General features: G+C 45.6%; 1 protein-coding gene across 1 annotated transcript; it reads left to right on the plus strand.

Annotated features, from left to right (window-relative positions):
- Nucleotides 1-3,379: 3,379 nt before the first annotated feature.
- On the plus strand, nucleotides 3,380-15,407 carry ERP27 (endoplasmic reticulum protein 27; the record flags this gene model as incomplete). The annotated part of the gene is made up of 4 exons (XM_010086038.1): nucleotides 3,380-3,493; nucleotides 6,464-6,589; nucleotides 14,446-14,643; nucleotides 15,363-15,407. Coding segments are annotated over 4 exons (483 nt in total), but the record flags the coding sequence as incomplete, so codon positions are not given.
- Between the last annotated feature and the right edge of the window lie 7,468 nt (nucleotides 15,408-22,875).

The following is a 22,875-nucleotide window of genomic DNA, read 5'->3' on the forward strand; positions in this document are numbered from 1 at the left end:
TGGGTCCGCGGGGGTGGGGGGCACGGTGCCATGCCAAAGGCTGTGGGTACAAAATGAACGCTCTGCTGCAGGAGTTCCCCTGCCCGCTGGTTTTGGTGAGAGCGGCTCTAGGACAAGAGCTTAAAAACTGCCTGTGGTCAAGCGTCAGGAGAAATGAGATCTGCGGGTAGTAGTGAGAAAGAAGAAGATGAAAGCTGCTCATCTCTCCTTTAGAGCAAGCCAAAAAAAAGGCTTGCCATTAACACTCTGCCTGCCCACCTGAAAGCACATCTGCAGAGCTTCCTGCCCCAAAGAGGTCTTTTGCTTTTTGCTTTGAGAGTGCTCATCACTGTGTCGTGCAACATTTATTACACCTGATGGGATTCTCCATTTTAAGATCTCCTGTGGATCTAGTCCAGCACCCACTTCTTTGCAAGAATGATGTCTGTGTTTCTCAGTGACCCGCCCGGAGTTCAGTCTTAGTTGGATGGGGTTTCAGTGGTTTTGGAAAGACTTGCTCCTGAGGCACATGAAAAGCATCTTAGAGGCCATATTACAATGGATCAACACAGCAGGCTTGATATAAAATCTTGCCAAGTGTCACATCAGGCAGGCAGAGCTGTCTCCTTGGGTGCACAGTTTTTCAGTCGTGACTGAAAACAGATCCAGACTGAGTCTCTGCTGTTACACATGCTCTGCCACCAAAAGAAATCCCAAACACTCTTTTCTCTCTCCTGCACTGTGGTTTGCAGAGTTACTCTCTAAATATGCTTTGGGCACATGCCCATTAAAAAGGTTACTTTGCAATTTCTTAGGATGCTGTGCCAGTGCAAATCTTTGTTGACTCCAGCTCTAAGTGCTGGTGCCTCACTGAATTTGAAGCTATGTTTGCTGAAATTTAAGGAGACCATATCGGGAAGAGCTGTGTACTTGTTTCAAGAGTACTAACAAAAGCTAAGAGCAAGTATTCTCCTGGTTATATAAATTTCCTCATGATGCCCCTTCTCACACAAGTGTGGCACTTGAGAGGGGCACTAGGTAGTACAAGATGTCCTAAAAGTGTTGTGTCACTAGAGCTCTAACCACACAGGCTGGTGGTGGTGGGAATGGGGACACACTACGTGTTCTAGGGAAACTAAATGTGGCAGCTTGGCCAAGTTCTAGATCCAGGTTGTACAAAAAAATTAGACAAAGCCAGTTTGTTCCCCCTTCTTTTTCCTCATTTCCTGCACTGTGTTTACCACTGGCATTATCCAAATAATTCAAAGAGAATGATCTAAGAGTGAGCAATAAGTAGGCAGGTCCTTTTATTTAACCTTTTATTTGCTATGGGCAGATGTTGCAATTGCAAGCAACACCCATCTCAGTTTGGTTCTTAGTCATGGTGGTTTTCTTCCAAAAATATTGAAAAGATCCTTTGTTTTTGTGCTGTTGCTGATAGTGAAGATGACTGCATTGGGAGGGTGTTTGATAAAAGAAAATGTCTGGATTGTTGGAATTTGGATTATATTGAATATTCTTTGTTCACTGTCCAGTTTTTGCAGCTGAACTCTTGTTTAATAGGAAAAAAACCAACCAAGAAACTAATACACTAGTCAGGTTCAAATGTGGTTGACAATTCACTTGTCTAATTGTAGTTTTTTCTTAAATTAAGTTATTCAGACATACTGTTTTTCCTTTTATTCTGTGCTGAATACTGTGTAGGAGTAAGAGGTCAGAGATAAAAAGGAAAAAAAAAAGAACTGGAACAGGAACTTGGAATCAAATACCCGTTTGAGAATACAAAGATGCGTGACAAGGATAGCAGTGAATCAGAGGCATAAACTAATTTTTTCTTTGCTTTTGCAGAGTATGAAACACATAATGCTTAGAAGTTTAAAACATAATTACAGTAGTAGGAGGGGCTGCTGTCAACTGGTGAGACTTCTCTGCATATAGTGGAGGGAAACTGATTTTTTTCTAGTGAGGAATCTGGCCTGATAGACCTAAAAAGAGCATAGTTAAAATATGCTAATAAGCTAATTATATGGAGTGATGAATACATTTTGATCAGATCTTCAGCTATTAGATGCAGGATATTTTCCAGCTTTATCTTCTTGGAATCATAAATGTTGAACACAGATTTAGGACATTATTATCCCAAAATGGAAATCAGGTGTTTCCAGAAGCCCATGAAAGTCAAGAAAAGACTTTCTATAGGGTGTGGGGTGCTTTAGATTAGTTCCCAAGGCCTGTCTGATCTCACGCACCCAGGTGTTGCACTGCCCTGATCCCATTTACTTGAGTAGAGCTGCCCTCTCATTTAATGAAGGAGCAAATCTGTGAGAGGAATCAGGCTGCACAGCCTGAAAAGCAGCAGTTAGGGTTGCCAGACAGGGTGCTGTGTCCCCCTGCCAGATCAAAGGCCTTGCCGGTGACCACAGAACAGAAAAAAGGGCTTTAGATGTCTGCACAGCACTGGAAAAAGCTAACACAAGCATGTTTCAGATGCAGAGAATAAAATCTGGGGTGTGCACGTAGACCTTTCCTCAGCCCCAAGAACCTCATTCAACACTTCTATCAAAGGCCTTCCAATCCCAAACTTTGATCCTATTGCATGTCAGAGCCCAGTGTCCCCATGGCTCAAGTCAGTCACGTCCTGTGGTGGTACTGCGCAGCAACTCTGCTCCTTTATGTGGCTTAGCTATCAGTCCATGTTTGCCTGCTTTTTCTCTGTTTACCAGGTCAAGCAAACCTCAATAAAATCACATCATTTGGGGGGGAAGAGTGGAGTGTGGGGAGATATGTGGCAGGATGGATTTTTCTCTAAAGCTAAAATGTGCTAGGTTTGGGTTTATTTTTCTTTTTTTTTTTTTTTTTCTGCTGTACTGGAAAAAAAAATCCTCTTTTTATTGGAGAGATTTCCTGTTTGCACAATGTTTCCAGGAAATCAATACAGGCCTATGCCAGTGTTTATTACTTGCAAAAGAAATAGAATAAACAGATGAAGACTTTTAAAGGGGATGTAAAGCCAAAATGGATGTGAGGAGTTAGGCTGTTTAACCATCTCTCCCCACAATGCTTAGAATAGTTTATCAACTAACCCTGCCTGTCTCCAGTGGATCAGGAGCTGATACCGTAGGGATGTCTGGAGTCCTCAGTGATTTCTGTTATGCCATGAGTTTGCCTTGTCCTTGGGAAACTGAAAGAGGGTGGAAGTTCCTTATCTCAAAGTGCAGGCTGGTCCCTCTAGGTCTAATGGTTCTGGACCTCCAGAACTGGGGATTACGTGGCTGGGGGGAGAAGAAGGTGGTGTCCTAAGGGAGTGGGTATCTCCAGGAGTGTGTGCCATCAATGCCTCTGTGGGGGGTGCTGAGAGGGGAAGACAGCTGTGACTGTAGGTGTCTTTGCATGTCTCCAGGTAGACAACGACCGGAGGGATCTGGATATCAGCAACAAAGATGTTGATGCTGAGAAGATGAGTCGGTTCATTCGAATTAACGAGCTCCGCCTGGTGACAGAGTACAACCCTGTGGTAATTACCAGCTCCCCTTAGCCCTCACCCTGGCACTTGACCTCCTCCTCGTGGGCATCCTCTGGCCCAAGAGTTTGCATACCCAGATGTATGTGAGGCTTGTGGCAGTGGTGTGGATGGCACTGGGGAAGACACACAGCTCTTTGCTGCTACTCCATACGCGGAGTGGAAGCAGATACTGTGCTGGGACATGTGAGCGGGGGTGGGGAGAGGAAGAGGGGCATGGCAATTCCTTTAGCCTTCAAGTAAATTTGGGGTGTTGGTGGGCAGAGAGCTCCATTTCTTGCCACTCCTGCCAGCAATGCCACTTCCTCCCGTGGGCCTTTGCCATGTCATGCCATGCCTGCAGACCCTGCTCAGCCATGAAACCCTCTCTTTGGCTGAGAATCCTTGAGAAACATGGAAACTCAACTGACCTACTCCCAGAAGGCAGGCTCTTCTTCATCACCCAGTACATAGGGCTTGACATAAGCCTGCCTATTTGAAGGCATATTCAAGAGCTGTTTGGAAAATTCCCAGACAAAATTTTTCCCATCCGCTCCATCCCTTACTCTAGAATTCATCATCTCAACAAAAAAAACCAGGCATAATATGCTTCCATGTTGGCCATCTTCATTATCTCACCCACCTGACTGGCGGTCACTGGTTCCCAGTGCTCCACTCCCCTACAGAGAGTGACCAAGGGTTTGGGCTCTCCTGAAAACTCAGCAGTTCACTGGCCTTGTTGCTGTGGAACCAGTGGGTCTTAGAAGCCTCGATAGCCACAAGGCTGGGACTTTATCATTGCCAGTAAACTCTTCTGTGGACTTCTGAAGAGGTACAACAGTGCTGACCAGGCCCAATTTAATCAAAGCAGAATGGCTCGACCTGTTTCAAAGCTATACTTTTTCAAACTGATGCCCAGGATCAGCTAAAAGGGTTGGCACATTTCCCAGCTCAGGTGCAGCCTGCCAGTATAGAGAGCATTTTGTTTTGGAAGCGCAACATTTTGTTTCTGGATTGAAATACTGTAGAATTTCTGTTTTTTTCTTTTTTTGAGAAATAATTTTTAAAAGTGGATTTGTTTTTTTTATCTTGATAAGGGATGTGAAAAAAAAATTTCAAAATCACATAATATTTCTGGGGACTGAAAAGCTGTATCCTGCCCCAATGTCCTTACAGACCTTTGAGAATACCTAAGTTACATCTGTGGGGGTATTCTTTGTTGTCTTTATAAACACCCAGACCTTCTGAACCCTTGGAGCCTCCACTGCATTTTGGCGATTCCTTAGGTCGTTGTTCTTCTGTCATGCGTTTCTGATGATGATTTGGGCTCTTGCTCCATGGCTGTCTCCCTGACCGAGAAGTCCTGACCTATTCAGCTGGTCCCTTCCATCCACCTTGACTGGCAGTACAATTCTTGTTCCATTTGTTTTGGCCCTGAACTCTGGAGTCCTATCAAGGTGCTGCAATTAACAGTGCCTCCTGCAGTCCCCGGCCGGAAGCCCTCCCAGCTCTACTAGTGTAGCTTGGTATTTTGTAAATATTTATTTCCTGTGCATATGCTGTTTACATACTGCTGGTCAGCAGAGGCAGGGGTCACCCGGATCACACTGAGCCCTGCCGAGAGAGAGTTCCTCTCCCCATCTTGGGGCCCTTACTGTTTTGCCCACATACTTGAGGCATTTTTAGGCAACGCTTACCCTGTGTGCTTTCCAGGAGAGTCAGACGTGACCTGGACGTGTTGATGAGCTCTGCTCATTGCTCTTGCACATGGCTGTGTGGACAGGTACACATTTGTGTGGCGCTGCCGGAGGAACTGCAGCTCCAGCCCTGACCCCTCTCAGTCCAGCCCTGGAGCTGGTGGGCTTCACCCTCACTTTCAACCCTGTCCTCTCCCACGAGGTCTCCTAACCAGCCTTGGTCTGTACCCCTTGTACTCTGCCCTGCCCCATCTGCACACTACCAGAGAAGTGAAGGGATAGAAAATGTCTGATAAATATTAAGCTAATGGCAGAGCCCTGGGTGCCAAAACCTTGATGCTTTGTGGTGCACAGTCCTTGCTGGCGTGCACTCCCTGACCCCTTCCTTATTACTCCTGCAGTGTGTGGAAACTTTCTGCTCCCTCCGGCAGGGAGCTGCCCTGTCTGTGCCTCTGCGGTTTCGGTGGCACGGGGGAGGCAGCAGGTCTGGCCCAGCTGCTGCTGTTTAGTTTGAGGGAGAGGCTGCAGAGTTGCGGGAAGCAGGCAGGAGAAGCGAGGTGACGACTGAGTGAGTGAGTACCTGGAGATGGTGCAGTGGCTTCTTGGGCAGTGCCAGTCCTTTCTCCTCACAGAGTGCCAGTGTGTGCTGCCTGCTTGGCCCTTACCCTGGGGACAGGGACGGCTGGCTCCAGGTCTTCTCCCACTGTGGGACTGCGGAGGCAATGTTAACCCTCAGCCCTCTGGAATACCCAGGCTCTGGGGTTGCTGAAACTCTGGACTCATCCCCCATCCCATGCACAGCTTAACACTAAAGGAAGGAAATAAGGGGAGATGCCAACCCTGACACCACATATCCTTTCAACTTTCTTGCTCCCAGTTCAGCTGGGTGCTGGACCTCAGTGATTCAGGGCACCCTTATGTTCACTAGTTGCTGGCCTTCTCTTTCCAATCCCTTGCCCCTCTAGACTTCAGCTTGCTGTATCAGGGCAGTCCCCCTGCCCACTCATTGACTGTCCTGAGGCCAGTGATGAACCCTTGTGGTCTTCAGATTCTCATATCAGGAACAGGTAAAGCCAGGAGGTTAAGCACTTCCACAAAGAACCCAGATTTTATCTCTCCTCCTTTAAAGAAAGCTGTCCTGCTTGTGAGGCTGACTTGCAAAGAAATCTCAGCTGAGGCATGAGGATTGATGTCCCTCTGGCAGTGTATCCAATGCAGATCGAATGTTCTCAATCACCTTGTCTGTGTGTGTTTCTCTCTCTGTTGGTGGTGGCTGTGTTTTTGGCAGACAGCAATAGGTGTGATGCAGAGTACACTCCAGCTTCACCTCCTCCTGATCACAGACAAGATGTCACCAAAACATCCTGACCGAATGCGCAGATATCGGGTGGCAGCGGAGCTCTTCAAGGGGAAGGTAAGTCCAAACAGGGAGGATGAGGACCTATTAGGGAGAAAAAATAGGGGAGCAGTGATTTCTTCTGTGGATGGGGAAGGCATAATCTCCTTCCCTGGGCATTAGGGGAGCAAAGACTAAGTGACAGGAAAAGAGGATTAGCTGGACAATTAAGTGGAGGGGTTGAATTTGTTCACCTTTCGCCAGTTTGCCTCCTTGTGGGGAAAATATTCTCTATATCCTGCTCCTCTGCTCCCTCAGTGGGACATTATGTACTTCCTTGCTTTTGGTCCAGTTTCGTTCCCTTGCACTGGGAGATGACAAACAGCTGCTGCGCTTCAGTCTGGCGATGGTTGCATTCCACTGGTGTGAGAGGTGGTTTTGTATATACAGCCTGCAAGATGCCAAGGAGCATTATATAAGTGATCAGACAGTGAATAATGTCGTGGTGCTTCTTAACCCTTATCCTTCTGGTTGGATCCTGGGGAAATGGCTGTTTTAAAGGAGTTGCAGATGGGTTTGTCAGATTTCTCACATTAAGTTGATGGGATCTTTCAGAGAAATTTTTCCTCATTCCCACCCCTCTGCGGACAGAACCTCCCAGGTAGTAAATCATCCCATGGCTGATTCTCTGCCAGCAGCTGGATTACAGGGGAATTTGTGTCTGGAGAATAGAGGAAGGAACTGGCAAGCAAAGGAGGATTTGAACCAACAGGAAGACATTTGGGGCAAGGGAGAACAGCAAATGGGAGGGGGCAGAAGATCACAGCAGTGGGAAAGGCTGAGCTGAGAGGCAGTGGAAGAGATCTTCCTGGGAGAATCATAGAGCTGGAAAGAGTTGGGTTTTGAAAACAAGAACATCTGCATGCATCTGTTTGTGGTACTGAAGGGGTGGACAAAAATCAAGACTATCCTCATCTTCAAATGGAGGGGCCACCTCAGAACTGCTTATCCTCAAAAGTCTTGAGACTTGTTTATGTGAGGGCTACTTTGGACCTTGCCATCTGTCCCACCCATTGTCAAGAGACCAGGCAGAAACCAGGCATCGAAATCAAAAGCTTTCTTCAAAAGTGTTTTGCTTTGATTAATACATAATGATAGAAGAAAACTTATTTATCTGAAAAATTCCAGCAATGTCAGGTGAGATGTGTATTATAGTGACATCATTATTGCTGTCCTGCACAAGCAGCAGAGTCTGACACAGGTCTCCCCCAAGCAGATAACTCCTCTAACACAGCACATAGCTGTTTAGCATCACTATCCTTTGCTGATGCAGCTGCAGCTAGTTTTCTCTTCATGTGACATGCCTAGATCTGAGTAAATGGGAATAATTTTCCTAGAAATACTTCACAAATCATTGGATAAAATGTTGTACTGAAGTCTAGATAATTTATGAATTTCCAGCAAGCCAAATCTAACTTTTTTTGTTTGTGCAGGCAAGTTTCCCACCAAATAAGTCTAGAAGTTTGCCAGAGTAAAATATAGAGATTAATGATGCGGGGATTTGACTAATTATTTCCACTTTACTGCAGTGGTAGGACATGTAGATGAAGGGACTTACAGTCTAAAAAGTTGTTTTTCGTAAAGGAGTGGCATTCTGAGAAGTAAATTGTGATTTGGACTGCCTTCTTACAAAGCAGTAAAAGAGAGTTAGGATCCCTCTGTTTGGGTCTTAGATCTGGATACTAAGGAGTAAGCAGAGCGATATGCCCACTTAGGTTTGTCTTCATTGCTCTGTCATGTAGAAAGACATGAATTAGCTTGGGTATCAGAAGCAGCCATTGCACAATACCATGGAAATCTCTTCTGGATAATTTTCCTAAGTTGTGTTATCTGTTGTCAGGACTACCAAGTTAAAAAAAGTAAATTATTGAGTAGATTTTGCCTTTTTGTGGCTCACGGATTGTCTGTGAATAAATGCAAGATTCTTGACTTGAATTTTATTCAGGATTACCTGTGAATAATTCATAGCCTGTGAGCTGGTGGTGAAAGGCTTGTTTGTGCTGCAGGGTTAGTGTTGTCAGTGGTTTGAGCAAGGAATAGTTTCTGTGCAGTGGAGAGGTGTTCAGGCTCCCTGTGAACATGTACCACTGCATCCAGCAAACTGCAGAGTGCTGGAACAGAGTGGAGAGACTCCGTGTGTGTTGCATCTTCTCCACAATGCCAGTGAAGAACACAGATTTTCAAGAAGAGGGTTCCCAAGATGGAGAAAGGGTACTGATCCTTTCACACATCTCTGCTGTGCTCTGAGGGAAGCAGAGTCCTTGTCACTGTCATCACCAGCTGGAGGGAGAAGAGAAACTTGTTGCTTGGATTGATGGAGAGAAGACAAGGAACTGCTGCTGCTAAGTGGCTGTCCCTACAGAGTGAATAAAACCATAGAATCATGGAATCATTTAGGTTGGAAAAGACCCTTAAAGATCATTGAGTCCAACTGTTAATGGATAATGAGGAGATGGTTCACCTGCAAGCTCCTGCCTTATGGTCCCTTCATCTCTGATTTATGATCTTTTCATTTTTGCCCAAGAGGAAGCTGAGATTTTCAGCTGGGGGATCCATGAGGATGTACGATGAGGATCATTATTTGAAAACAGCTTGAACTGCACCCTGAGCAGCAGTGAGTGTCTGAAGGCAGTCTAGATTCCTCTAGAGTTTATCGTGGAACCTGGGGGTTATAAAATGCTAGAAAGGAAAGTGCAAAAGTTAGATGATGCTAAGCCAGCAAGAGCTGTCAGGAATAAAAAGAAATATGATACTTTTCTAGCAGACTTTGAGAAACAATTGTGGGTGGGTAACAGTGAACAGACAGAGCTCAGAGCACTGCAGCTGCAGGAGTGAATCCACCAGCCTTCTTGGAAGGATCCCGCTGCAATCAGATATGTGCTTATTTGAGAAAGTACTGACAAGAGTCCAGGCTTTCTACTGGGAAGGAAATGTCAGAGTTTGCATTGCTGAGCCAAAGAAACATAAGCATCTTCATTTTTCTTTCCACAGTATCAGAGTATAACATGACAATTACAGCTGGTGTACTTCATGGGTGTTTGCTGAAGTTTCAATAAGGTGTTGTTGGGAATAACAGGAGCATCTTTTGCTGCAACTTATATAACTAGTTTACAATGACAAAATTATTTTCGTAGAGATATGTGCTAAGTCCCTTTTAATTTATATGTAGGTCCATTTAGAAGTGGGTTCTGAGAAACTCCTGAGAGTCCTTCAGGAGTTCTTCCATGGAAGTGAAAGGGAAGTGCCCTTTCCTTGCAGAAAGTTATTCATAAAATTTTATTTATAGTGTCAGACACTGATGGCTCCAGAAGCTGATGGTATTTAGAAATGCTTCTTTTAGCCATAAACAGGGGAACCTGTAAATACAGTTTGTTTATGTCAGTATAACAGATATCTGTAGTAAAATTGTTTTTGTAGCTTCCTTTTTTTTTAATTCATGACTGATGTTTTCATTTTGCTTTGATGTACTATATAAGCAATATAAGAAATCACTCAAACTTCTGAATTTGATCTTTTGGCTTATACAGTCTCCTCAAAAAACAAAGGTTGCAGCTCCATGAAGTTCAAAGTCAAAGTTCAAAGATATGAGGCTTCATCATCCTTCCTGTTTGTCTTCCTTAGAGGAAAAACTAAGCAACATCAAATTGGCTTCTACCACTGAAGTACTATTTTCAGTTAACTGTAATTCCTTGGGCAATAACATCATTCCATATCTTTGTATTAACCAGGAACTCGATGTTCTAAAAGCACTGGGCTAGGAATCAAGTTGTCAAGATACCAAGACAGCACCAGTGTACAAAATTTTCTGAAAGAGAGTTTATTGCAGGTGACAGTGCACAGATAATATCACACTGCGTTCTGTGTTCTTGGAGTATCATGGGTGGAGGGGAGACATTGTGTCAGGAGTGCTTCATCCATGCAGGAGATCCTTCACTGCCTCTAGCAGCAGACCTCTGAACACAGGCAATAAGATTGCTACAAAATGAAATAATTTAATAGAAATAATTTCAGAATGAAATAAACAGCTATTGTACACCACAGTATAAAACAGAAAATGAACTTTTCTGTTTTGGATAGAGCTAACTGGTTTCTAGCAGAGATGTGAGAGTTGGCATCATAAGTGGGATTTGTTTCAGTGAATTATAGCTTTGGTAAGTTGACTGAGCTAAGACTTTAGGCTCTTTTCAGCACTGGTAGAGAAGGACAGACTTGTCCTTTCTCGCCTTCTAAAGTAAGTGGAATCAAGTGCCATTTATTCTACCGTTTATCGTAGAGGTTGCCTAGATGACTGTCTGAGATAAGACTTAAGATCTAGATGGTGGAAGTTAGGCAAAGTAAATCTTGTCTCATGGTCAGTATAATTTTCCATGGTCACCGCATTCATTCTTTATGATTAGAGCTGGCTGGGAATCTCTGAAGAAAATAGAGCTGTCTGGGAATCTCTGAAGAAAATAAATTCCTCATGAGAAAATGCCAGTTTCATTAGGTGACATCTATCGTGGAAATGTCCCCACTGAGAAGCCTGCTTGGTTTCCAGCTGCTGAGGAGACCAGGCTTCCAGTGGTTGTGGCTTCAGTACCAATGCACCTTGCAGACTGCCTCACAGCTATGACTTTGACACCACAGAGGCCTTGGCAGGACCCCTGGAGCACATCCAGTATAGGATGCATGGCCTGTCCTTTTGCTGAAGGAGGATTCATCCCATGTCATAGCACCTACCTGGAATGTGTCATTCTAAAACGCATGTGATAGGCATGTCTTCTTCCAAGTGGCAGTGGACAAATGCAATTGCCCTCTCTCCTGTGTTTTTGAAATATAAGAGGGGAAGGAAACTTTTACTGTACTTTGGCACCTTGTAACTCCATGAGCCACATGTGAGTCATTAGAGAGATCGAAGTCAGGAAGTGTGAATGATGATATCTCAGCCTTTCTAGCTGAGGGGCCAGTTGTTCATGTTTCTGTTTCTTTTGTAAGGAAGAAGGTGTTTGGAGTTCTAAACCCCAACCTTTTTGTTCTTTTATTCTTACTCTGTAACCATGGATAAAATATATACGGCTTTTTAGATTTTTGGGATTTTTAACAAATGCTGGAAGCTTGATAAAGTGTAGAATGTCGGCTAACATTTATTTCTATTTCTATTTCTGTTTCTGTTTCTGTTTCTGTTTCTATCTCTATCTCTATCTATATCTCTGTTTATATATTTATTTATATTGCCATTTTCAAATGCTCTGTTTTAAAGGTGGTGGTGGATTTGTATAGAAAGTGACATTTAACAACCTAGGTATTCTAAATTCTTTTAAAAATTAACTTATTGTTTAACATTTGATTAAAAATCATTGTTGTCTAGTGAACCTTTCATAGAGAAAGCTGATGAATGAACTGGTGAAAATGTGATACCATTTCATAGAATCATAGAACAGTTTGGGTTGGACAGGACCCTAAAGATCATCAAGTTCCAACCCCCCTGCCATGGGCAGGGACACCCTCCACTAGACCAGGTTGCTCAAAGCCTCATCCAGCCTGGCCTTGAACACCTCCAGGGATGGGGCATCCACAACTTCCCTGGGCAACCTGTTCCAGTGCCTCACCACCCTCACAGTGAAAAATTTCTTCCTAATATCTAATCTAAATCTGCCCTCTTTCAGCTTAAAACTGTTACCCCTTGTCCTCTCACTACACTCCCTGATAAAGAGTGCCTCCCCATCTCTCCTGTAGGCCCCCTTCAGGTACTGGAAGGCTGCTATTAGGTCTCCTCAGAGCTTTCTCTTCTCCAGGCTGAATAACCCCAATTCTCTCAGCCTGTCCTCATAGGGGAGGTGCTCCAGCCCTCTGATCATCGTCGTGGTCTTCCTCTGGACTCGCTCCAACAGGTCCAGGTCTTTTTTATGTTGGGGGCCCCACATCTGAACACAGTACTCCAGGTGGGGTCTCACGAGAGCAGAGTAGAGGGGGAGAATCATCTCCTTCGACCTGCTGCTAATGCTTCTTTTGATGCAGCCCAGGACACGGTTGGCTTTCTGGGCTGCAAGTGCACACTGCTGGTTCATGTTCAGCTTCTTATCAGCCACCGCCCCCAAGTCCTTCACCTGAGAGCTGCTCTCAAGCCTTTACCAACCCTCTGAAAGTCCTTTCCTCCAACACCAGCCTCTGTTTCCAGCGTGCTATTTGGAAGGAGAGCCCTCAAATATATTGCTGCTCCAGCTGAAAGCCTTTTAGATCAGGTCCTTGGACCTGTGCCCTTAGATTTGCGACCCTTCTCTATCTTGATTTTTTATCCTGCAAAAGGATGAATTTAGCACTCTGTGAGAAGTTCCCCACAACCTATCTGCTCACTAGGTTGTTGCTTTCGGGGCACTGTTGACTTTTGGAAGAGAAATTGCAAGATGTAAATATCACATATCCAGTGAAAGTGTTCCTGTTTCTGTATCGCAGTGATTAACTGCAGTTGAACCTTACACTAGCCTAACTATCCATCCTTCCCATAGGCTGTTGCCTAGGAAAGTTTCCAGATATATTTGTTTTTTTTATAGAAAATAAATGTAATGAAGTAAAGAATTTGAGATTTACCAAGTTTATTTTTAGAGAAGAAAAAAGTTTTGAACTAACTTGAGTGTTCTTGATCAAAAAGAAAGAAAAATATGAGTCACAGCCTGGGAACTGGGCACATAATCTTCACATCGCATTACGTTTCTATTTTTAAGTTCTTCTTTTTACTTGTGTGAGTTAAGTCATATCCATGTCCATAGGTACACTGAATATGCTAGGCCCAGTAGACTGCACAGGATAAAGAGAAGATAAAATGATGCATGTTACCTGGATGTTTGTTTCATTGACTTGGATGTCACCTGCCAAGGGATTCTATTTAATCAGGTCACTGATTAAACTGTTCAATTGCTGTATTTCTTTTCTTTTATAAAATTTATACATTGTGTTTGTATTTAGTATTAACAGATAATTTAGCAAATATTTTTGAGATAGCTGTATATTTTATTAATAATATTTCAGATTCCAAAGTTTTAAATTTGTACTAATTCCTACTGCACCTGTAAGATCTCAGCTGAAACTTTCTCTTAAAAGAAAATCATGGAATCGGTCACCAATTCTGACAAAACTGTACTATTGAATCATCCCGGAAGAATCTTAATCCTTGGCTGGATCTTGCTCTCCAAGACTATTCAGGAGCCCAGAAAACCGTAGGTCATTCTCATCCTGGCTTATTCATTGTTGGGCTTCTCTCCGCAGGTCTGAACAACCCTCCACTGAGCTGGGCTGTATGGACATTGGTGTCTTGCCAACAACTCGTGTTCCGTTTCTATTCAGTGCAGCTCACTTAAATACATCCTTTGTATCTGGTACTGTCATGTTCTTGTCCTTGCAGGTTCCTGCTGCCCTATATTTCACTCCCACATTCTTGCAATTGAGTTTGATTCTCCACACACCAAAACACCTTTTTACTCTGCCACTCTGGGTCCTGCATGCATGTGAGCATCTTATCCAAGTAACATGGAAGTAGAAGAGTCATCTTCTTTTACATTTGCCACTAAGATAAAAGACATCTTGTTTCTTCATCTGTTAAGAGAATAGAAGTGGAGACTGCCTTTCTGCCATACTCTAGATGTATTTTTAAAGAAGACGAAAAAAGACATTTTGTTTGGTAGTGTAAGTCTGGATTTGATAAAATAAAAAAAAAAAAAAATGCACTGCATGGAGCAGTTAGACAGTGGCAGAGGAAGGTGTTGTCCTAACAGTATATGACAGGTTTTCTCTAACTCTTTATAAAAATTTCACTGTTAATTTTCATATGATCACTGTTTGGGGATCTGTTCTCTCAGTTTCTGTTTTGCTCACATTTCCTCTCTTTTTTCCCATTACAGATTCTTTTTGTCCTAGTAGACAGCAATTTGAAGAGCAATGAACGAACAGTATCATTCTTCAAACTGAAGAAGTCCCAGCTGCCAGCTCTGGCTATATTCCATGTACCAGATGAGGAGCAGGATGTGTTGACTCCGGATGAAGTCTCTGTTGAGCGTATACAGGACTTCTGTAATCGTTTCTTACAAAGAATGCAGAAGGTAAAGGCAGACTCCTGTACAGTCTACAGGAAGCTGGGATCTTGTAGGAATATGCTGTTTCTCACAAGGCTCTTGAAGAAGATGACTTCAGTTCCTTGAACGCCTCCCCACCCGTGCCACCTCCTCTTTCATTTGCATTTGCACCTGAATATCAGAAGAGCATTAGATCTAGAGCAGAGCAGAGTCAGATGTCTTTGCAGAGTCTCTTCATTGACCTCTACCTTCTAGGCTACAGCAAGAAAACTTCGCTGACCTCTGCAACTGTATGAAGGTCTCAGTGAAGCATCTATTTTCTGCAAACAGCAACTGGGGGGAGAGAGTGAAGGGTCCCTTTGGACACTGAGAATGGGGGTGGTGGATGTCAGCATTTAAGATCAGAGAGACAGTGGCATGGATAGGAAGGAAATCTATCAAGAAGGCCACAGAGCAGAGTGTACAGACAGGGGCTCAGGACTTCACCAGAGGTCTCTGCTGGGAGAGGGACGATTTAATCTCCATGTTCATTCACTGTTAAGAGTTCTCTCTCTGTTGAAGCTCATCTTCCTATAGCATAGAGGCTTTGTGTTTAAGGACCCTGTGCTGTGCAATTGAAATGGGATAGGCAGGGTGGTGGCATAAACAGCGGAGGGGGTCATTAAAGTTGGTTTGTTTCCTTTTTTTCACTATGCTGAGAAACCGAGCAACATCAAAACCGATTTCATGCTTCTAATGTGTTTTAGAAAGAAGACGAACCTGAGGAGAAGGCCCGCAACGAGGAACTCTGATTCTTTCTCAGCCAACAGGATGACTGTGCCCAGAGTCATCTGCTTCTGGTGTATGAAGAGTTCACTGAGCCCTGCAGCTCAGGAATTCCTGGGATAGTAGGATTAAGGGGCCAAATCAGTAATGGATTCCCATCTCCATGCTATGTACATATATGCTATCTGTCCTCTCTAGGAATCTCTTATCCCTTCTAATTTGTTGGCTCTAGCTCTCTTTTCTCAGTACTCCAGAAGCTCTGGTATTGCCCTACACCGTGTCCTTCCATGCCACCTCTGCTGGAGCAAGGGGTGATATAGCAAAATGGCAATATCAGAGATAAAGCTTGTAGTTCCCAGAGATATGTTTCGCTCATTCTCTTTGCTTTTGGGATCCACTGTCAGCCTCTCCTGATACTAGGAACAGATTGGTTGCTTGACATCACATGAATTTTCCATTTATTTTACTAAATAAAGCAGAAAGTGAATAGCCTGAATTTTTATGCAAATATGTGACTTCCCACTCCCCACATTTTTCACTTAAGGACAAAGCCTTTGTATTTCTCAGTAAGCTCAAAAATCTCCTTTCATGTTTGCAATGCCTAACCAGTCAGATTGGTTGCTAAGAATAATTCCCCATGGAACTGGACCCATCATCAACAGATATGTCTACCAGGATGAGAGATTTCTGTGAAAGTTTGGGATCAGAACAGCATTGGGTATAGCAGATCTGAGTTGGTGCAGAAAAAATGAATGAGCCTAAGGTGCAGATTGAGGCTAAGAGAGATGGGAGCTGTGGCAGAAGGGCAGTAGAAAGTTGCATTGCAAGATAGGGGATATCTCCACACTGCATTACAGGGAAAGGCTAATGTCTGTTTATTGATCTCAGTCATCTCTCACAGGTCCCAGTGCTGGTGTACACGGGATGGGGACTTTGCAGGTGAGGTATATGAGCCATCCCTGTTCTGCTGTACTAGATGCATGCAGTAATCTTGCCTCATACTTGGCTCAGCATCCTTTGGCATGAAGGATGGATGCTCCTGTCAAACAGTGACTGCATTGTCTCTCAGGACTTGAGAGACTTGGGTTGGCTTGGGACAGGGAGTCTAGGAAGCACAGAGCTGAGAAACCTCAGCCCTTTCTCAGAGATTACCCCAAGGCAAAGAACTGGGAATAGAAAGAAGTTGTTCTGGATGAGGCAAACACAGCTCTCCATCACAGAAAGAGAAGTCAGGAGCTGGAAGGGATGGAAAATAACTGCCAGCCACGACGATGAGGGCCGCAGCCGGGAGGCTTTCAGTACAATAGAGAGGCAGGTGCCAGCCCTGTGTTAGCTCTTGCCTCTTCCACGTGGATCAAGCTGATGTCTTTCACCTCCCTAGGGCTCTGTCTCCCATGTAGCTGGACTTAGCTGCTTTAGTGCCCTGCCCTTCCTTCTGCTCTGCTTACCTAAAGCAAGCCCAATGCTGTAGCAGTTGGTATGTGGAATCAAAATTGCTGCATATTTCTGAGGAAGAGTGATATGACCAAAACAGTATTCAGGATTATGCCTTGTATTGGCAAGGTTGGGAAACTGTCTCCCTGCACAGGAAGTTCTCCCCTAAGAGGCAGGGTGGTGGGCAATATGGGGTCTCAGAAGCTCCATGGTCAATGCGATAGCCAAGAATTGTTTCCTAACTTAGGCAGTTCAGAAAAGAGCAGAAAAAGAGGGAGGAGAGGAGAGAGAGGCAAACCATCTCTGTCTGTTCAGTTCTCTCCTTGTTGCAGCTGAGTGCTCCCTGACTTCTGGTTTGCATGTGGCCTGTAAGAACCTGTGGTATTGCTCTTGGACACAGCTAGATGATAACACTAAAGATGTCAAGGGAGAGGTGAGTTTGGGGCATTATGTGGTTCATATTTCTTTTTTTATGGTGGTAGAAGTGGAGGCATCTGCCCTCAGCCCTTAAAACTGTTTTACTTGAGTGTCCTCTCTTCTGAGTAGCCCTTCTACAGTGACCTTCTACCACTAGCATGTGGCCCCAGAAATGGAGATATCACTGTCATCAGCTGGAGCCTACAAGGCCATAAAGTTTGGCCCATGGGTGTAGTGTTCATGTAACAGCTGGAGTGAGCCATCTCTGCAGACCTCTTAAGTGTCTTTTCTCTGAAGCGTGAGAATCTTCTGGGTGGGTCACATACCTGCTACCACGTTTGGTGCATTGGATTTACACGCTAGTCCTGAAGCTGCAAGTGAAGACTGCTTCTTGGTGGTACTCCTTGGCATAGGGGGGTCTTGCCCGGTAGCATCATGTGGCTGTTCTGCAGCCTCTCTCCTGCTTGGTGAGCTTACCCAGGAGATGCTGTTGGTGAGCAGAGCAAAGCATGCCTTCACCAGTGGGAGAGCCAGGGAAGAGAACTGTCTGCATCAGATGACCTCTTGAATGAATGCATGTCTAGTGGCAATATATATGCCTGAATCCTGCAAGAAGTTCTTGTGGCTTTTGCACATTCAAGAAGGGATGCAGAAGTGTGGGGACGATGCTGAGAGCAGGAGGCTGAGCCCCAAAGAGAGGGAAAGGGTCTAAGGCATCAGAATATCTCACTGATTTTGGCTGGTAGCTCAGCCCTTGGGTGTGGGCAGAGGTTGCAGTGCTGGACTGGAAGAGCATGAATGAAGCCTTGACTTTGGTGTTGGAGTTCCCTGTGCAATGCGTGAGGCTCACCAGGCCTGCGTGTGCCCTGTGCGAGGGGCATGGTGGAGGAAGGGTCAGTTATCTCTGACCCTGGGGCTATGTGAAGGTGTGAGCACAGGTCTCAGCCCCTCCGAAGCACTGGGGAACCACAGGGTCTCATCCCAGGCTCTGTCACACACTACAGCTTTGAGGATCAGAGATGGCTCACCTCACACTGGCCCAGAGCCCAGGCAGAGCAAAGTCACACCGGCCTACCAGCATCCCCATGTCAGTGGTGTGTGATGGTTTTGAACTCCTGGTTTTATATCAGTTCTAGAACATGCAGGGTTGTGTCTCTCAGCAAGAGCCCTGCTTGCTTTCCCTCAATGGGAAAATTGCTCCTTTTTATGGCTATAGCTTGTTCCTCCCTAGGGAGGGTTGTACTGCTTTCTCTGCAGTAAGGTAAAGTGGGAAAGTCTTCTGCAGAAACATCTGCAAGGAGCTTTGGCGTGGTAGATGTTTCCAGTGTCACGCACCTCTGTGGTCCAGACCAAACAGTGTGAGGGGAACTGGCCTGCTGCATGGGTGTCTGAGGTTTGTGTCTTGGCCCTGTGTGGACACAACAGCTGCAGGAACTGGGCAGAGCGACGTGACTTTTCCTCAGTGCTGGAGGGAAACAAAACAGGACAGGCATGAAGTTCTGGTTCTGTAAACAAGCCTGGGAGCAAAGCAATGGCCTTGGTGACTGTGTTCGCTGTGTACACAGCTAATTATAGGGATAGCTTTTCAGGAGCTTCACTGTGTACACTGGGGAGTTTAATTCCCTCTGCACCTTCCAGAGCTCTGCACTTAACCAACAACCCTGGGAGCCACAAGGCAGCCACAGGAAAAGCCTCCTCCTCCTCCTTCAGCTGCTCTGCAGTACTCTCTGGGTCTTGGGTTGCACGGACAGCCCCAGAGTGCTGCACTCAGGATGCCCTGGGCACAGACAGCGGTGGAGCCAGGGGGTTTGCCTTAATCCCTGTGCTTAAAAGGCTTCTGCAGCACAGTTTTGGTGGGCTTAGCCACTGTGATGGGGCATCCGAGGTAGAAACCAGAGGTAGAATTTTGTGGAGGGGTAATTTCTTGTTTGCTGTTTTACTTTGGGTTTTGTCCCCTGTTGTGTTATCTCTGACTTGAATTTGTGATGTACTTGGTCCAGATGTTTTGAGCTGGCTGGGGGAGGCTGGGCTTGTTTTCAAGAGGAGGAAGTGCTGGATGCGAACTGACAGAGGGCAGGCAGGATAAGGGTGTTCCCTTTTCCCTCAATATTGTGGAGATACCACGGTGTGAGAGCCCCTGCTCTGCAGTAGTGCTTGAACTCAAGAGACATTCAAAATAGCTAAGAGAGCAGCTGAGCCTGCCTGACAGCAAAGTGAGGCTGTGGAGGCGTGTGAGAGCTGCTGTCTTTACCTCAGGGAACAGCGAATTGGGTTCCGCTGTGGAAGATGCAATTTTGCATTCATCCTTGGTGAGAAAGAATTTGAACGCCTCCAGAAGCAAAATATTACAAAGACCTGGAGCTTCAGCAAGGGGGCTAACATTTTTGTGATCCCCCCCGCCCCCACCCTGAACAGCCACATGTAGCGTAAAATAAGTGAATGTTCCTTAGAGGTGAGAGCTGGGTCCCAGGAATGCTCCCCACATACCCTACCCCGGCCTGAAACCAGCTGCCAGGTCCTAATGGCACCATTCAGCTCTCTTGGGCACTTCCCTTTGGTACTTGCAAGTTCTCTGGGGATGCAGAAGTTCATGTTACAGCCCTTTCCTTGGCATTTCCTACTGGTTGGTGGGGTGTTTCCTCATGCAGTGTTCAGCTTTCATCAGCACCTCTCCTAGGTACACCATCCCTCAGGATTCTGACTTGGAGTTAGGGATGCCACTGGGCAGCCAGAGACCTGAGGGATGAGTTGGTGGTGGTTTGCTGCTCTTCTGTCCTGAGTCCACAAGGCAAGGCTCAGCAATCTGTTGCTGATACAGTGCAATTTTCATGTAAATTATACTGAATATAGACTTGAGCAAGGCTGTTTGGAGAAGGGGGAGTTCAATATGATATGTGTGGTGTATCAGTTGTTTGGGTTGCTCTCCCTGCTCACTTATATTCTTGAGCACAGAATTTTTTTCTTCCCTTTTGCGCAGTGTGGGCCCAGTCCAAAGCCTCTATGCAAGGATGGAATGGAGGCAAGGGAATTAGACCTCTGAACTAGCCCCAGTCTGCTGCAGTTTGAACCAAGACTCTATATGAACATCTCTGCACCTCAGCTTTGTCGCTCTGGTCCCCCTGCATGCAGAGTGCTGGATCTGGCCAAGCCACAGGGAGTCTGCCCAGCAGGAGAAGTACCAGAATGATTTTTGCACCTACCCTGAAAAAGAGGAGCGAGCCCTGGCCTCTGCATGTGGGTCAGTCTGGTCAGGATTGCTCCTGCTCTCAGTGGTGCCTGGGAGATGCTGAGAGGCCTCTAACTGCAGCACCTCCCAAGGCTCGGAGTCCTGGTGCCTTCTGTGTGCAGAGGAACAGGACAGCCGCCAGTGCTGCGAGGCTGCCTGGCTTGCTCACCAGCAGGACTCAACCTCCTGCCTTTCTTCTAGGGACTGTGCTAGGCACTGGGGCACTGCCAACTTTGAATAAAAATTTTAAAAATCTCTCTGTGATATACCAAAATAGCTGTCACAGGGTGAACTTTGTGGTGGCACAAGTCAGATCCCATCTCACGCGTAGAAGTCCAGCACTGAGACAGGCCTGAGTCTCCTGAGGTGGGGAGGAGATAATGAAGATTTAGTATAAGATATGTTAGGAACTGTAGTCTTCCTTATAACAAAAGGAGGAAGGTCACGGCTGTCTGACACCTCTGTTCGTCTGGAAGGAAGCTGAATCAATAAATCTGGGCAGCAATAGTAGAAGCAAACCCTCTCTTGCAGGTAGACAGACCACAGGGCTTAGTCACCCTGCACCTCCGCACAGGATGGCTTCCCCTCAGTACCACTAACAGCAGCCCATGGGCTGGCGAAGCGGTGGGGGCAGTTGACAGAGGAGGGGAAAATATTGTCTGAAGGATGCGACTGGGGAAGTGGTTTGCAGGAGCGTGAAAGAGGAGGGAAGGGAAGAGCCAGAGGCTGGTCTAGGAGGAGGAAAGGACTTGCCAAGCCTTGCCCAGGGACAGGCAATGGTCAGTGAGGGAAGGTGCTGGGTGGGTACCACAGGGAACTGACAACGATGGAGAGGAGAACATAGCAGTGTTTTTTCTGGGGCTGTGAATCAAGTACCTCTTTGACCCATTTTGGCTCGGTCACTAAGGAAACTTCAGAGGAATATTTTCAGTGGAAAAAACTTGCAAAGCCACAAGATGCACATTGAAGATGAAAGCACTTGTTCCACCCTTTGAATTTTTCCCTTCTCTGCTAACGTACCTACAACTCCAGACAGGCAGGCTAGTCCCATGAGCTGCAAAGCAGCACATTTCTCCAGGTTAGAGGAACAGCCCATAGATAACTGCCTCCCTGTCTGCACGAGGCCTCTATGTATGGCAGCTGCGCAGAGTTGCCTTCTGTATCATGGCTGGAACCAGCACTATGTTCCTCCTCCCCATGCGCTCACGGGGGCTCAAGCGTTTGAATCCTCCATGCACCACTGCAGCCCCTGGAGCCCCCCACATTCTGTCCATGTACAGGGTGAAAAGCCAGACCCATGCACTTTTTGGCCTAAACTTGTGGGCTGTGTGTGTGCGCCAGGTTTCTCCCTGTCGCAGTGTTGAGTATTATATACCACTCCTGTCTCCCACCTCCTTGTCTTCCTAGGACAGAGTCCACATTTTATCATCTTGTTAGGCGCTTTGTGCTACTCTGTGCCACCCACGTCATGTGCTTCGTATAATGCCTACATCACCAGCATTATTTCTTGCCTTTTATCTAGCAGCTGAGGCGTTCGTAGTATTGCTAGCTGGAACTTTCTCAGACATGACTGAGATAGCATGTCATTGCTTCCATAGGTCCCAGAAGACGTAGCTAGCACTGGTGCAGTCCACTTCTGATTCCTTGATCTGTGGGCAATTACAAAGAAATGTCAAGTCCTTGTGTCCGCCAATCAACCATCAGGGGAGTAGGACAGGATCTTGCAGCTGTCCTGGTTTTTGTTTTGTTGTTGTTAATCATCAAAATGAATGGAATAATCACCCCAAGAAAAGCTCTTCACCTGTTTCATTATCAACGGAATGTTACAGGGCTGTATGCCCAAGAGATTGTGTTTTAAAATAAAGACATGATATTTTCAGTATAAATCTGTTGTGCTCTGAGTATTATTTGGCATTTTGGAATTCAATGTGAGTGTTGACCCTAGGCTATTTCATGACTTCCAATTGTAATCAAGACTTTATTTTCCTTGGACAATTATTTCTGTTCTTTGGCTGAGAAACAGAAAAGACAGTAACTTACCCCAGATTGCTGAGGAAGCCTGTGGGCAGAGCTGGAGAGAGAACTTAGATCTCCTGAGCCTTAGCCACATATCCACACTTTCTCTTCACCCTCCATCTCTGATTTGGCACAGCTGAAGCTGAGCAGTTCCTGGATCACTGCTTTCTCTCCCTCCTTGCCAGTGAGAGCTTTCCTCCTGGAGTGACTGCCTTATCCTTGTGGATGCCAATGGGGAATGTGCTCCCTTGCCGTGTGGCTTTCCCAAGCAGTTGCAGTGCTCTCTCTCTGATTCCTGGGCATCCTGGATTTCAGACCCCATCTTGTAGTAATGTTTTCAGGCTTTCTGTCAGTAAAAAGATTATTTTATTAGGAAGATATCTTTGTATATTAAATATTTT

Source organism: Pterocles gutturalis, unplaced genomic scaffold (genome assembly GCF_000699245.1).
Source record: "Pterocles gutturalis isolate BGI_N339 unplaced genomic scaffold, ASM69924v1 scaffold48736, whole genome shotgun sequence".
Lineage (NCBI taxonomy): Eukaryota > Metazoa > Chordata > Aves > Pterocliformes > Pteroclidae > Pterocles > Pterocles gutturalis.